Source organism: Podarcis muralis, chromosome 6, assembly GCF_964188315.1.
Source record: "Podarcis muralis chromosome 6, rPodMur119.hap1.1, whole genome shotgun sequence".
Taxonomy (NCBI): domain Eukaryota; kingdom Metazoa; phylum Chordata; class Lepidosauria; order Squamata; family Lacertidae; genus Podarcis; species Podarcis muralis.
The window spans coordinates 64,737,121-64,754,128 of NC_135660.1; the positions used below are offsets into that span (position 1 = coordinate 64,737,121).

At 42.0% G+C, this 17,008-nt stretch overlaps 1 protein-coding gene across 1 annotated transcript; it reads left to right on the forward strand.

The window, feature by feature from the left end:
- Nucleotides 1–580: 580 nt before the first annotated feature.
- Nucleotides 581–16,999, forward strand: ACTA2 (actin alpha 2, smooth muscle). The gene is made up of 9 exons (XM_028729707.2): nt 581–728; nt 8,323–8,493; nt 10,404–10,532; nt 12,015–12,125; nt 12,783–12,867; nt 12,960–13,121; nt 13,633–13,824; nt 15,743–15,924; nt 16,652–16,999. Exons 2-9 carry the CDS (start codon nt 8,365–8,367, stop codon nt 16,793–16,795), a joined length of 1,134 nt encoding a protein of 377 aa, XP_028585540.1. The 5' UTR covers nt 581–728; nt 8,323–8,364; the 3' UTR covers nt 16,796–16,999.
- The last annotated feature ends 9 nt before the right edge of the window (nt 17,000–17,008 follow it).

Below are 17,008 nucleotides of genomic sequence, written 5' to 3' on the forward strand. Positions count from 1 at the left end.
CTCTCTACATGGTTTGTGGACGCTGCGTACTTTCCCATCCTCACCTTACCTTTTATCTTCGCAACAACCCTGTGAGGTAGGTGAGACTGAGTTAATTAATATATGTGCAGCTAAGCAGCATTTGGTAGCTGCAGTTCGTGTAACGTTAGGCATGCAGTCCCTGAAATGCTGAAATATATTCTTTTTGGGGTGCAGTCCTATACACACAGCTTCTTCAAGCTGAGAATTTCTTGATCCAAATCCCACGACAAAAGGGAACTCGGCAGGGCGTTTTCCTGTCCAGGCAGTAGCAGCTCTCCTTACGCCCCGTTTGTCAGCTGCCTGCTTTCTAACAAGGACGCTGTGGGGTGCATGACTGAAACACGCGCTCCTTGCCAGAAGCTGCCTGTCACTTGTGTGCTACCCCAGTAGTCTTTCAGCGGCTATCCTGAAATTTAGCTGTGTTTATATTACCGTGCTGCTGAAACCTCCCTCCTGCTTTGCGAACAGCAGAAAGGAATGCAGACTGGAGGAGACCAAGGGCCCTGCGAGGCCACCCAGATCAGAGAGTTTTGTGCAGAAGCCCCTATATGGCTCTGTTTGACAGAGAGATGGAGATGGAGCTCTGCTCTGCTCCTTGTTTGGGAAGCTGGTGGGAGGGGAACAGGCCAAGGAGCTATATAAGCCGAAAAGGTTCACTTTGCCAGTGCACCACCCCAGAACAGCTCTCCCCAGCCAAGCGCTGACAGGTAAGAGGCAGGGAACCAAAGAAGTGATTTCAGGATTTGCCTGATCAGTTTAGATAAAGAAAGAAGGGGGGGGGGGGGGAAGAGACTTTCTTTGCTGTTTCAATCCAGTATATTGGTGGCGCCTAGGAGAGTTCATCACACAATAAATGAGTACATGTGCAATAATCCACGCCCATTGAGCTTAATTGGTGTTTGCTATTTTACTTCAGTGGGATGTTCCATGTACTCTTAGGTCGCGCTCCTGCTGTCTGATGCACTGCACATTTACTTGGAAGTAAGTCATCTGAACTCAGTGGAGTTTAATCCTAAGTAACTGTGCTGCAATTCTAAGGAAACATTCTTGGATGTGGGACTTATTTCTGAGTAAACAAGCACTGGATTGTGCTGTTTGTCCTGATCCAATTAAGTTTTTATTTTTATGAGAACATTTAAGCACATGCCTTACTCTTCCAGTGAAATTGGTGGGGCTTAAAGAAGGATACTATAATTTTGCCTCGATTGTGCCATTGTCTTATTCTCTGACCCTCACTTTTGCATTTCCATTTCTAAGATGAAGCTGGTATGATGTTTATAAGCAATGTCTTTTATAGCTAAGCCTCTGTAAGCCTTTCTGCCAGAGTATTTATTTCTCAAGCTGCATTGCTCTTTAAGCACCATCCTTGCTGGGAAAGGGTGTCTCTCTCTCTCTCTCTCTCTCTCTCTCTCTCTCTCTCTCTCTCTCTCTCTCTCTCTCTCTCTGTTATGATTCAGATTTGTTCCTAGTGTGTTCTTGCTCTTTAGAAGCTGTGTGGATATTAGGCTTTGCATGAATCTGTACATTGTGAACCTGAAAAGGCTTTCCCACTTCAGGCTTTTGACAGGTTCTTTTCACACCCTCACTGGGATTCTCAAGCTTGGAATGAACTGGTGGATTGAGACCTAATTGAATGTGTGTGTGCGTGCGCATTTTCACATGGAACCCCTTCGGTTGTTTTGCCAAATGGAAATCATATGCATTCACTTCTAGTCATGGCCTTAAGTTCGGAGCAAGAGGAGATATGTAGCAGAAACTTGTGTTTTGCTTATGTCGTGGTGTAAAGTGCCATTTATATACATTGATAGTGCTGCATAAATAAAATTACTATTACTACTTCACGTGCTGCTATTACTCCTAAGTAGTGCCTAGAGGAAATTCCTTAGAAGCAAGCATAAAAGCACAAAATTAAAACTCTAGTGAGTCATAACTTCACTCTGTCCCTTGTTCTGTGTAAGTGTTGATGTTAACTAACAAGGGTAAATTAAAATACTGCAAAAAAGCATAATCCAGGGTGGCTAGATGCAAAAGAGGACATGGTTCTGCAGGTTGCATAGAAGTGGGATATTCAACAGGTGTGGCTTGTCATGCAATAAACAACTGTTGAAATCCTATCTTCTTTCTGTTCTTTGTCCCATTTTGCATCTTATTCTCCTAATAATAGCTGCAGCCTAGGTTCTCATGGATGCCCTGTACCCAGTTGGAGCTTGTGGGTAGTCCAATGCTCATATGTAGACCTGTGCCAGTGGAGGGTACATGCACTAGAATCCCTCCAGGCACACTGGCTCTGAGCATGGTCCTCTCCATGCCTCAAACACATAGCTATCCAAACTGGAGTGGCCAACATTTGTTGACATACCACAATATTTACTGTAGCATTTCCTCAGTATACAGTTGCCATTCTTCTCATGTATATAATGTACTTGCTGAACTCTGCCTATGATAATATATTTGGACATTTAATTATTAGAACACACACACACACCACTCACTCACTGGGGAAAGCCCATTTTTTGCTTTTCCTGCATGTGTTTTTTTGTCAGTGTCTGACACCCCCACACCTGAGCTTTGCCTGCACTGAGGCTGCAGGTCATCAGGACAGGCCAGCTGCTTCTTCCCCTTCCACCTGCAGTCCAGTGCTTGTATGTGAGGAGGGGCCAGTGGAGAAAAGAGCGCAAAGCCCAGGGCCTTCTCCATCGCGACACCATCCCTGCAGAATTCCCTTCCGAAAGAGCTTCATATGGCCCACTCCTTCCATGGTTTTCTAGAGGGCAACTCTTCTCTTTATAGCCCAGTCTAGCACCTGCAAGGGACAGCGATAGTAAATCTTCACTCGGAGTTGTGTTGTTTAAATTCTCCTTGTGTTGATTTCTGTCATTTCAACTTATAATTACTATAGATATTTACTTGCACAGCTTTGACATATTGTGAGCCTGTTTGTTTGGAAAGTGGGAAAAAATAGAAGGATCCTCCTCCTTCTCCTAATATCTAAATAAGCCACAATATGCAGACAGTATATTTCAATGAGATTTGCCTTTCCTGTAGCATACCTGGTATGCTGGGATGCCTTTTAGCTCTGTCAAGAAGCAAAAATTAGCAGACAATTCCACATCTTAGGACAGCTTGCTACTGCCCTCCAGATGATGTTGGAATACAAATCCCATCAGCCCCACTTAGTATCACCAATGGTCAGGGATGATGGGAGTTGTAGTCCACCAGCAGCTGGAGAGTACCAGGTTGGGGAAGGCAGCCTCAGGCTGCAATCCTGGTCATGCTTTTGCTGGCAGACAGTCCCTTTGAACTCAGCAGGGCTTACTTCTCAATAGACATCCATAGGATTAAACTATTAAAAGACAATCCTATGTATAAACTCCATTAGATGTACTGGGGTTTATTTTCTTAGTAAACATGCATAGGATTGCTCATGAGAGATGCACACAATGGGTTTGTTGCATGTTTCTGGGTTACATTAGCAGCTGCAGTTATCACCTTAGCACTCTGGAGCATCCCAGGGGCCTTAGAGCACTGCTTGCTTCTCTGTCACTAGAAGACACATGTTAAAATCTGCTTGAATTTATCCTAGTTACTAAATATGGTTTTCATTTCGAGTTCACCCTGCTCAGGCAGAAATGCAGCATTCCGCCTCCCCCCTCCTCCCTCTGAGGATTTTTGGCTCAGTTGGCTTGAGTTTGAGCAAACCACCCTTGACCTCTCCAGCTCTGTTCCAAAAACAGACATTTGAAAGACTTTGTTTCCTAATTAGGAAATCGTTTGTTCCAAACAGGCTAGCTAGAGGCACTCAAGTTAGGTAAGGTTTCTACTGTGCTTTGGAGTAAAATGGTCATGTATATATAGCCACTAGCTCCACAAAATATGTGCTATTAAACATTTCTTTTCAGTAAAACTAAATATAAAAAGTCTTCTTCTACTTGTTGTTCTAAATTTAAGGTTTAATTCCCACCCCCTCCCTGAGCATTTCAGATGAACTATATTATACCCTCATCCACTTTTTATGTGAAGTAACCTGGACTGATGAGACAAAGAGTGATTTGACACATCACGTTGCTTGAGGTGATGTGTCGAAGATGTGTCAAATGCAAAATGTAAATGTGACAGATATAGATTTGCAAATGTGGGTTTATTACCACCCAGGGAAGAGCTAAGGTTAGCAGGAGCTCTTTGCTGAGCTCACTCATTTTGGGACAACCCCAGGTTTCCCCTGTGTGATGTGTATAGAAGTGGCCTCTCTCCATATTTATATTTTGGTATAAACATTTCCTTAAAGATCTCTTATCCCAGGTTGAGAAGGCATTTGAATTCGGTTCCCTCTCACATCCAAAGCAAAGGCTCACTGGCTCACAAAGCATTTCCTTTGAACACTGCCTCACAGTTCCCATTCCTGAGTCCCAGGGTGTGTTCTGAGGGCACCATCTTGTATGTTTGGGACTGGATGGGAGGCCACCTGAGAATCGCAAAAGCTTCACCTTGAGTTCCACATTGGAAGAAAATGAACTAAATATTAGTGACAGCAGATACCAATGGAAAGGCACAGGAAATGCCATTCTTTGTTTCTAAGAGGCATTTAGAGCCTATGTTCTTTGCATTCATGCTAGACATCTCATTTTTACCTTCACCAGTTTGAGCTTTCATGCTGCTGCTCTCATGATGAGAACATCAAGTGCTTCTAGTTTCTTAATTAAGGCCTGCAGTGCTTGATCTTATCTGCCTTGTTAAAATCCAGCACCGCAGGCCTTAATTAAGAAACCGGATAACAGTATTAAGTTGGGTTAAGTTACACTTGAGTTTCCTCATGACTAGCAGAACTGTTTGTACCCTGTACTAAATCAAACTGAAATCTCGCATCCAAACCCTACACACACACACACACACCTTCTGAAACCCTTGGAGAAATGATGGGATAAAAATTTAAGTAAGAATTATATTGTCACTATTACGATAAGAAACATTTGCTTTTTAAGAAAAGTAAGCTCAGATTCTTAGGAGGGTGAATTCTGTACCTAATAGCCGCATTCTGTGGCTTTATCTTCACTCCCACTGCATCATGGGGGAGCGGGGGGTAAAATAGTAAAGATAAAGGACCCCTGGATGGTTAAGTCCAGTCAAAGGCGACTATGGGGTTGTGGCGCTCATCTCGCTTCAAACCGAGGGACCCGGCGTTTGTCCACAGACAGCTTTCCGGGTCATGTGGCCAGCATGACTAAACCGCTTCTGGCTCAGTGGGCAGGGGCGTACGAAGTGGGGGGGGGTGGAAGGGGCAGGTGACCCTGGGTACCACTCTGGGGGTGTGTGACAAGATGGCCCCTGCCTCCCCCCAGCTGTAGAGTGGCTGAGGGTGCACGCAGTCAGTATGGGCGCCACTCAAACAGCATCCGTATGGACTGCCTCTTGCACAGCGACTGTATGGGCTCCCACATGTGTGCAGTCCATACAGGATGCCGCACATGCGCACTCTGTACAGACGTCATGCATGCGTCACCAGACATTGCCCCGCCACTCGGCACCCTGCCCCGGGTGCCGGAGAGGGTTCCTCCACCACTGGCAATGGGACACCATGACACAGAAATTCTATTTACAGGGGGGCGGGGGAACAACTCTATAGATTAGTTACATATGCTGCGTTTCTCCACACTCAAACAGGTACCAAACACCTTTCTGGGTGTTGGCAAAAGAACTAACATTTAAGTTTATTTAACAAGATATATTTGTGCACCCATGAATACCTGAAACTGGTTTAAGTTCTAGTTACAGGATGGACTTCCATTTCATGCGGCTCAATGTGGTGCCTTCCATAGTTCCAGTTACAGGATGGACTTCCATTTCATGCGGCTCAATGTGGTCTTTAAGGTGCTACTGGAAGGATTTTTTTTTGTTTTGGTTTAAGTTCTGTAGATTTAAATGGATGCACCCGATCCTCCTTTCAGCCTTTGTTGATCCAAAGACCAAACAGAGGACAATAGCTGATAATCTGATATTAGACCCTTACATACACTGTAAATCACCATTTTGGCTCAGTCTACAGCTCAGAACTGAAGGCTGTCCTTCTCTATTGCAAGTTTGGATTAATTAAAGGATTACTGACTCTCGAGTCCTGCTATTATCTTTCAAGGACTTACAATTGCCTAACAACCTGTTAAAGTTATAATCCATTTAAATACCCATATTTACATCGTTGAGCCTGCAATTTAATAGAGAGTGAGGCTCCCGATCAGGATTCTATATGCCTAGCATGGAAACAAAATGGAGCAACAAATGTATGCTTAGATCAGTATGTGGGGAGGGAGCTCTTAATATAATAATCTCCATGATATTGGACTTAGGCCAGTATAGCAATAAGTATTATGGTAAATTCATTAGTCAAACAAGGATGGATGCCTTTTTCGGACTATTTAGAGAAATACTATAGTATGATGAGCTCATGAGCAGGATTTGAGCTATGAGGAACAGAAGTAATTAGATTATAATATTGTGGTTATGATTTGATAGATAGACGTTAGGGTGCAGCAGAAGGAAAGAAGCAGCAACTCCATGGGGAAAAAGAGGTGGGAAATCAACAAAAATAAGAGAAAAGTCAAAATTGTGTTTTGACTGTATATGTTTAAAATGTTTTAACATGTTAAAAACTTAATGAAATACAATTGGAAAAATATTCATTGGTCAAACTAAACATTACACTTAACCACATGGCTAGGGGTTGGTATGGGAAGTGAGGTGTAATGTTGTCACATGTGTTGTTTGCTCTAAACCAGGGATGGGAAACCTGTGGCCCTCCAGATATGCTTAGGACTCCAACTCCTATCATCCCTGACCATTGCCCATGCTGATGGGAGTTGGAGTCCAACCACAGGTTTCCTGCCCCTGCTCTAAATGAGTTTTTGTGTGTGGCATTTCCTCCCTACCACCCCAGAAGCTGCACAATGTGTGTGTGCAAACATTGGTAGTACTGAAAAATAGGTTTTGTCATCCGCTTCGGTAGTGTATGCCCTTAAGTAATATGGCTGCTCTGCTTGCATGGCCTAATGACTCCCTCCCTTTGTGCCAGTACTTTCACATTCAACTATAGGAAAAGAAAGGGCTAGATTGTATCTGCAGCACGGTCTACATAACTATCGTGAAATTTATGAGGTGGGATGCAAGAGCAGCAACACATTCCAAAAGACAAGCATAGACCAAATAAGAACTCCAAAATCATCAGGTGAATATAACATTTGGAAGTGACCCATATCTATTCTGAAGCCTCTGCCTGTTAGGGGTGTGGAGAGTTGAAGGTTAGACTACTACACATGTACTTGGGCTGGTTTACAAGAAGATGTCAATAATGGCCATTTGTATACTGTGTTGTGTTTGCAATTTTTCTTGTTCCCTTGGTTATGTTCTATCTGGACCCTAAACAAGGCGCACAGTTTGGCCTGGAATTGCCACCTTGGTTGCTAATGAACCATTTAAAAAGCAAGCTCTTGATTAGGTAGTAAAACCTGGATGAAAAAAAAACCCCAGAGGACTTTGCATTCCAGAAGCATGTAGTACTTCTATGAAGGAATGTTTTACATTAATTTAATGGCACATGGGCTAACTTTTTGTGCAGGATTTTGGTGACAGTTATATTGCTCTAAAACCAGCCATTGTGACTGAATATCTCTTTTGACTGCACCCCATTGGTGCACAACTTCTCTGACCTCCTCCTCCTCCTCTTCCTTCTTCCTTTATTTATTCTCTTTTCGCTCCTTATTTGCTTTCTAGCAATACTGAGTTCACTCAGAAGTGACCAAGGAATGGACTTTGAGGGTTCTTAGGCCTCAAACAAGAGGAAAATGTTTAAGTTCCCGCTGTTCTCCAGCTCAGGTCAAAATCCATGTCCCCATATCCCTATCGAGCCTCTTTGTCTCCAAAAGCGCCTTTCCTTTCTCACTGTCAAGGATGGAGATGGTAGCAGAGAGGATGAAGAGTCCCTCCCTCCTTCTCACCCCTTTGTCATCCAGAAGCATTGCAGGGCAGAAGAGTGTTGGCCATTGGGGCTACTTTCAAGGCAAGTGGCCCTTCAGAAGCCCGGAAGTCCCAAAGGCCACCACTTTTAAAGTCATGAATTGCTGTTCTGCCACATGTCAGGACAACTGAGAGAGGTGACAGGGATTTCCTTTTTGCTACTGTTACTAAGTCTCTTCTAATTGGAGCCAGACCCTGTTAACTCTCATAGCTAGCCTTCCCCTGCCCCCAACCACCACCACCACCACTCCTGGGAATGTTTTCTTTTATTACATTGAGACTTCTCTGTTCTCTTTATAGGTCTGTACTTGTGTGGAAGGTCTGAGAAAGTTGCTATAGAAGATGTGTGAGGAAGAGGACAGCACCGCACTGGTTTGTGACAATGGCTCAGGACTGTGTAAGGCTGGCTTTGCTGGGGATGATGCTCCAAGAGCAGTTTTCCCATCCATTGTGGGACGTCCCAGACACCAGGTGAATAACTGGTTCAGCTACTGAAACACTGCTTGGTACAGAAGCCACAGGATTCATTAGCAATAATAACGTGGACCTCGAAAGGAAGAGTTTTGTTTCCCCCACACACTCCCTTTACAATGCCACAGTCCTTATCCAATTTCTTTTAGATCAGTCCTGTTGCTGCAAATAGAGTTTTGCCATGTAGCATGTTGTGGTCCGATTTAAAATGCAGTTTAAACTCTTGAACAGCCATATTGGAAGAGAGTAAATTTCCACCAGAGGTTGGCAACCCTATTTCCTCAGCCAGTTTCTCTAATTTGGAAAAAGAATAATTACTCAATGTGCATTCAACAGTGCTTTTTGGTTTTGTGTTTGCTAAGGTAGAATGGGAGAACTTTGATCAACAAGTAGAATTGACTAATAAAATTGACTAATCAGTTGACTAATTTAGAACATCTTGTAGATTGGTAGACTAACCATAGATTGCTATAGAGATGAGTTTTAAGAAAGTCGGGGGGGGGGGGGACAAATATCAAGTAATCATAGCAAATCAAATATCACTAGTCAGATACCTCTTACTAAGGGCGCCTCAGGATGTCATTTTTATTGCACATTCATGATGATTTGTGCTCATGATTTTATCAGGGCAATAATATACAGTCCTGCTTTTAATACTGTTTGTAGCTTTACATGCTTTGGGGTAGCCACACTTCTTCCTTTTCAGTCAGTGCATATCCCACAACTTCCTGCTGAAATCTAGTAACTTTTTATACCACAAATGTTCTGGTTTCTTTTGTTTCACTTCTGTTCCGCTATAGCCTCTCCAGACAGCAATAATGTGATCGCACTGGGGAAGCATCACAGAACAAGCTAAATGGAATACATCCATCAGTAATGCACTTTAAATAGCCATGTCATCAAACTTCAAATTCACAGCCTAAGATGATCCTGAAACTGTTGAGATATCCATATGCTATAGACCTGAGTTGGGGGGCCCTTGTGTGTCCAGTCTCTGCATGTCAGATCAATGGAACTGTGGCTTGTATCAAATAATTATTGTGACCCAACAAGAATGGAAAATGCATGTATTCAAGTCCATCAAGATAGCACGCTTTTAAAAAAATGACTCTTTTTCTTCCCCTGTTAAAGCTGCAATACTATTTATCTGGAAGCAAATCCAACTGAAATACCTGAGGATTACTTCCAAGTAAACATAGCTAAGGATCAGGCTGTAAATGTGAGCCACAGAAGTGGAGCACTTGAGAAGAGTGTGCTGTCCAATATTTGCCACTAGATGGCTGTTCACTTATATTTATAGCATGTACCAGAAGTAGAGATGGCCATCAACTTGGATGACTTCAAAAGAAGATTAGACCAACTCATGGAGGATAAGGCTGCCAGTAGCTGCTAGCCATAATGCCTATGTTCTGCCTCTACTGTCAGAGGTGGTATGTCCCTGAATACTGGTTGCTGAAAATCACAAGAGGGAAGAGTGCTGTTAAGCCTGGGTCCTGCTTATAGGCTTCCCATAGATATCTGGCTGGCCACGGCGAGAACAAGATGCAGAACTAGAGGGGCATGCAGAAGGTCCAGTCTCTGGATGCAAGCGTTTGAGGAAGCACTATTGTTGGGTCAGATCCCTGCCCAAGACTCTGGCAAGCTGCACTCCATCTGTGTAGGTGATGCTGAGCCAAAGGGACCAATGATCTGAGCCAAAATAAAACAGTTTTCCTATGTTTCTATCCCATTGGCCACTTTTTTCCTATTACGTTTGTTATAGTTATGCTCGGTGGGGAAACAATGAAGGCTGGTTCCTCAACCTTTTATTTAAAAATAAGATAGAGGGTATGGGTCATCTTGTTTGCTTTGTTTCATTGCTTTCTTATGAGCCTGTTGTCATCGTCACCTTTTCTCCCTCTCTTACTTAGGGCGTGATGGTAGGGATGGGCCAGAAAGACAGCTATGTAGGAGATGAAGCCCAAAGCAAGAGAGGGATCCTGACCTTGAAATATCCAATAGAGCATGGAATCATCACAAACTGGGATGATATGGAGAAGGTATTGAAACCACAAATTAAAACAGAATATAATGCAAAATGAATGATAAACAGAAGCAGGGATTTTTGCTCTTTTTTGGGGAGGGGAGAAAGTTGTGATTTGCCAGTGTATTTTTGGTGAGAACAATCTGCATATCTTCTGCTATTGGGATTTTTAAAATTTTTCCCAATAAGTTCATGATGTTTTGTGTTCCAGTAAGGACTTCCCAAGAATGCATATTTGCTGCTATGATTTGGAACTACATAGAGGCTAATTAAGAAGTTACAGAAAGAAAATGCAATTAACAGGTTCTGGAAAGTGGTGGCTAGGGCTTACTTTCTACTTTATCTGGAGTGGGTGTGGGTGCTTCACCACCACTGCTGGTAATGTATACATCTTCTGCCCATGTAGGTTATCTTTACTCACAGTGTGCTGATTGGGAGCTGTTTCTCCTTATTGCTCTCATGCATGCAGCTCCGATGAATATTGCATTCACATAGGTGACACCACCCCTTCTCATAGTTCTGAATCAGACATTGCTAGTTTGGGACGGAATTATGCGGTCCACTTAGCCACATGGGCAGAAGATATAGATCAAGAGTGGGCAGAGGAGTAGACTGGGATTTGCAATGGTTTGAAAATTGTGACTATTAAAGTGTTTTCCTCACCTCCTAAATTAGGCAGCTGAAAGCTTTGGGGAGGGGGAATGGGATTATTTGCATGAGAACAGATTTGTGTGCAAGCTCCAGTTTTGCTACTGAAAGCATGTGCCTGTGGCGTTCGTACAGAGCCCCCAGTCGTTTCCTGTACACCATTGCTTTATTCTTCTGCTGCCACCAACCAGGTTTCTTCTGGTGAAATACTGAGTCTCAGTCAGGTTGTAAAGTCAACATGAAGATTAAAGTTTATTGAAGAACAAACAAGTTTTAAATATGTTCAGAACGGTTTCTCAAATGCGCGCCCGTAACTAGATGTGGCACTATCTCACACTGTCACACTCTTCTCTCTCAGTTCTATCCCTGTCTCTCACTCTGTCACAACTGCTATATTCATCTTTTACTAGCTTTCTCTGACTCTCCTATCTTCCAATGGTAAAATCCCTGGGCTGAGCCTCAAAAGCAGGTAGGCTTTCTCATTGGTCAATCTACATTAACCATTCCCATCCCCCTGTACAAACATAATCACAAGGAATGGGCAAATGCCCCAGTGCCCAAGAACACCTTGGTCCACAATGCTATGTCTGCCTTCTTGAGCCACGAGGGTCCAGTAAATTATCCAAGCGTAAAATCTGCCTACCCTTGATGTAGAAGAGGTTACCTGGACTGACATGGGTGAAACTATGGAGATATAGCACTTGCAGTCTAAAACATTCAGTTCTAATGTCTCATAAGAGTTCTGTAGCTACTGGAGCTTCAGAAATATTTTCAAGGTGGGGTAGTGGCCTGTGGCTGTTTATTATAACAATATTATAATAAAAATTCATTTTGCTTTTTATTAATACAGATTTGGCACCACTCTTTCTACAATGAGCTGCGCGTTGCCCCTGAAGAACATCCAACTCTGCTTACAGAGGCACCTTTGAACCCCAAAGCTAACCGAGAGAAAATGACACAGGTAAACAGCCTCTTCTTAGCATTAAGGTCTTTGAATTACTATATATTTATGTATTTCTTCGTTAAAGTTCTATATGGTGTAGATGCCAGCTGTATTTCTGATTGTTGATGTGGGTTATACACTGGTTTTGGTGGTTCTTTCTTCTGAGTTTGTAGGTGACCTTTATCTGTATTAGACTCTGTACTTCAGGACAATAAAAGGATTAACTCTTACTTTTCATTGAATGGTTGGGATTTCAGTTCATGTCATTAATATTTCACGGCACCACATATATATTGGTGTGAAACCCATTTCAACTACCCTGGTTTCCTGAGAATTGTAATTTTCTGAGGAATGGAAGTGACTATTAATCCAGCTTAGGTTTGTAAACATACTCTAGCCGCATAGTACTGATTTTTATTTCCTTAGAAAAGATGTCATGTTATACATTAACCCTCTCTAAATTAATGGAAACTTCTGTTGTTAGTCATGAGTTCTATTGATCCAGTTAGTGGAACCTGCAGGTTCTGGGTGCATTGATTAGGATTGTGGAAATCATTTAAATTATGTGCTGTTGGTAATTAATGGTTACGACCCTATTGCATGAAGTAACAAAGACGATATCACAAACCCGATACTTTCATTTTGTTTGTTTGTTTGTTTTTAATTACTTTTCAGATTATGTTTGAGACTTTCAACGTCCCAGCTATGTATGTTGCTATTCAGGCAGTTTTGTCCCTCTATGCTTCTGGACGTACAACAGGTAAGAAAGTGATGGGAGCTTTTGGATTTGTGAAAAGGAAGAAGAGTACATAGGTATCAGGATAAATTCTGCCGGTTTTGTGTTGTATCTAGGGATTGTGCTTGACTCTGGGGATGGTGTCACCCACAATGTGCCAATCTATGAAGGCTATGCACTGCCTCATGCCATCATGCGCCTGGACTTAGCCGGCCGTGACCTTACCGACTACCTCATGAAAATCCTGACAGAACGTGGCTACTCATTCGTTACTACTGGTAAGAGAAATACTTAGGATTGAGATTTGCTGAACATACTTTTAGGAGCTTTACAGACACGTGGTTGCTTTCAGTAATGGTGAACAAGTTTTTCTATTAATATGTCTTGCCTAGCACTATGTCTCCTGACCCCCTGGATGTGATGTGGGGACAAATGGGAGGCGGGTGAAAGCCCTATTCTGCTAGTACTGGCTCCTGCTAGTTCAATCAGGCCCAAAATATTTTGCAAATTCGTAACATTTGGAGGCTTCCTGCTGGGATGTGCATTTATTTATTTTGAATGAGGACATTGCAATTTTAAAAGCAAAGCAAGAGTCCTGTTTCATTATCATGAATAATACTGAACTAAAGATAAGCAATGCAGTTCCTTTCTTTGATTGCCAAAATTCTTTGGCGATCACTTGTTGCCGAGTAAGATCAATCAATCATTCTTTGATTGCTGAAATAGTGTGATTTACATAGTACTGTTTGTAATTTAAACACAAATCTTTGCTTTGAATCCCATCTGCAGCTGAACGTGAAATTGTCCGTGACATCAAGGAGAAGCTTTGCTATGTTGCCCTGGACTTTGAAAATGAGATGGCCACGGCTGCTTCTTCATCATCCTTGGAAAAAAGCTATGAGCTGCCTGATGGTCAGGTGATCACAATAGGGAACGAACGTTTCCGCTGCCCAGAGACACTCTTCCAGCCCTCTTTCATTGGTAAGATAACTTACACAGTTTATATTATTATATTCCTGCAAGAAATTCAGTCACCTCTCTCTAAATGGCTATACCTACCTGGTTATTAAAAATGGAGAAGAAGTGGTCCTCAGGATGTCATTAGACTACAACTCCCATCATCCCTGGTAATGATAATGTATGCTGAGCTGATGAAAGTTGGAGTCCAACTTCCTCTCGAAGGCTATAGGTTTCCATAACTGCTTCTATGCCAACACAACCAACGATCCTTGAACATTCATCCCTCAGTTCACTTCACTTTCTGATTTGCTTTATATGCTAGAGGTGATGTGGGGCATTTCACTCATGGTGTGGTAAAAGCCTGGACATGTATTTCCAGCCCAGAAGCTGGCTCCCTGACAAGTGTACAAAAATAGCATAAACTAAGGCTTAAGACAGCGAAGTGAACTTGCTGCCTTAGGGTAAATGAATGTTATTGATGGCAGCTGTAACATTTGGGAAGAGTTGTTTGAGAATCAAATTTGGATATAGTAGCAGCATTCCTTGCCAGGGAGATGGTCCAAGCAGTTACCGTACATACCTGTGAATTCTAGATTCAGGTAGGTAGCCGTGTTGGTCTGTAGCAGTAGAAATAAATTAAAAAAATGTCCAGTAGCAGCTTAAGAGACCAACTAAGTTTGTTCTGGGTACTGTATAAGCTTTTGTGTGCATGCACACTTCTTGTGATACACTGAAACAGAAGTCACCAGACCCTTATATATAGTGGGAGGGTGGGATGGGGTTTTTTCCAGAAGGGTAGTAGGGGATGGGTGACTAACTCAATGGTAAAGCTGTTGACGACTGTTAATAACTGCAATTAGTCCTAAAGGAAAAAGCAAGGAATAGTATGCAGATGACCAAAAATAGCTTTAGGCGCGTGTAATGAGACAAGAATCCAATATCTCTATTCAGACCAGGTCTCTGAATGTCAATTCATATACGTATGAATTGACATATTTTGAAAAGCCCAACACTAGCTGGATTTGTAAATGTTGAATAACTGTATTAGGAATTCTTAGCCTGCATTGAAAATTGTAAAGGTGCCTCTATTCTTCTTTCAGCTCTGTCATTCCCTTTATAAGAAACATTTTAGGAAACCAATTGTTGCACTTCAAATAACTTTTGCCTGACTTCAACCTACCACAAGATATTGGGTTTTTTTCCTAGTTAAGTGTGCACACAATTACCTGACTTCTATATGCTAGGCTTTGAATAACAATTTCTCTCAGCCTTGATAATTTAAGGCTACAGTGGTACCTTGGTTTTCAAACGTAATCTGTTCCGGAAGACCGTTCGACTTCTGAAACATTCAAAAACTGAAAGCGGAAGCCTCAGTTCAATAGGGAAACTCAAAATGGAAGCTGTGTAGTATGTTTGGCTTCCAAAAATTATTTGAAAACCGAAGCAGTTACTTCCGGGTTTTCGGTGTTAAGGTTCCAAAACGTTCGTCAATGGAGACATTCAAGAACCGAGGTTCTACTGTATTTCATTAAGGTTCATTCTAACATCTTGTCCACACCTTCACAGGTTGGTGGCTACTGGGTTTAGTCTTCTCAGTTGTGGCACCCACAATTCTACTATCCTAAGGCATGGTTAGAATTTTAGGATGCCCTCCCCAGGCAGATCCATCTGCCACTTAACATATATGACACCAATTTAAAACTATTTCATTCTCTGAGGCCTTGACAGAGGGTGCATTTTGAATTTATGATTTTGTTGTTGCATGTATTTAAGTTTATCAATTGTTTCCGGTCCTGTTTTCTTTCTGATTGCCATTTTCCTAATTATTATAATGGATGTATTTTAACACTTGACTATAACCCACACTTGGAGAGGCAGCTCAAAAGTTGAAAAGCCAAGGCAAATATATTTTAAATAAATAATTTCTCAACCATCACAGGCATGGAATCTGCTGGCATTCATGAAACCACCTATAACAGCATCATGAAGTGTGACATTGATATCAGAAAAGACCTCTATGCAAACAATGTACTATCTGGTGGAACCACTATGTACCCTGGCATTGCAGACCGAATGCAAAAGGAGATCACTGCCCTGGCACCCAGCACTATGAAAATCAAGGTACTGCATTATTTAATTATTATCTAATTTATAGTGGCAAAGTAGGCCAGCATATTTTAAGGTGACTAGCTAGCTGAACATATTTTAATGTAACCAAGAAAGGGATATGTAAAGCCCTTAATAAAATCTTGATGCAGAAAGGATTAAAGCTAACTAAACAACTTATCCCACTCCCAAGCCAATAAAGGGAAAGACTGGAACTGAAGAAAGCAGAAGACCAAGCAGAGGGGATTCCCAGCAACACAGTGATTCAAGGGGGAGTTTACACCATTTAAAAAAATTTCTTGCAAGAAAATATAATTAGATTATTTCCTGATGATACCATGGTTAAGCTCCTGTAAGTACTCTGGTGATCTTCCCCAAGGTTTTGCAGGAAATCACCCACCCAATTTAAACTGCCTTTAAAAACAGGGCAAAATATAAATCTGATCACGTAAGAGTGCTTTGGCAAGAATACTGAATTGCCCCAGGTGAACGAAACCCAGTGTTTACTTTTCTCCTGTCAAAAACAATTGCATAAGCACTCCTTTAGATAGGAAGACTTTAGAAGCAGCTCTTACCTGCTTGTGTCAGATACACAAGTATGGACAGATAAAACTCTTTTGTTTACCCATTTTTGCCATAGGAATGGCTTGCATCACTCCACTGAATTCAATTTCTTCATGCAGTTCATTTTATCATTGCATACAGCATTTTAGCTACATCCTTCCATTTCTCTTTTGTGCAGATTATTGCTCCCCCTGAACGCAAGTACTCGGTTTGGATTGGTGGTTCTATCCTTGCCTCTCTTTCCACCTTCCAGCAAATGTGGATCAGCAAACAAGAATATGATGAAGCTGGTCCATCTATTGTTCACCGCAAATGCTTTTAAACTGCTTCTCTCTTTCCTATTTTTTTCCTCTCTCTCTCCTTTCCTCTCTCCCCGAGCACATTACTGTGAATATATTCAGGAATAGCAATGTTTTTATAACTCCATTCCACTTATCTTAATAACAATGGCTCTGGCTATGTTTCCAATTAGATTCTGTGTATTTTGGGGCTGGGGCTGGGGATAGAATAAATTGTAAACATGCTACCAGTTGGG

Bases quoted from the DNA above. Each gene is read 5' to 3' on its own strand.
- ACTA2 (XM_028729707.2), top strand. From the start codon at position 8,365: ATGTGTGAGGAAGAGGACAGCACCGCACTGGTTTGTGACAATGGCTCA. The intron at 8,494-10,403 runs GTGAATAACTGG...TCTCTTACTTAG, and splicing joins TGGGACGTCCCAGACACCAG to GGCGTGATGGTAGGGATGGG. The intron at 12,126-12,782 runs GTAAACAGCCTC...ATTACTTTTCAG, and splicing joins ACCGAGAGAAAATGACACAG to ATTATGTTTGAGACTTTCAA.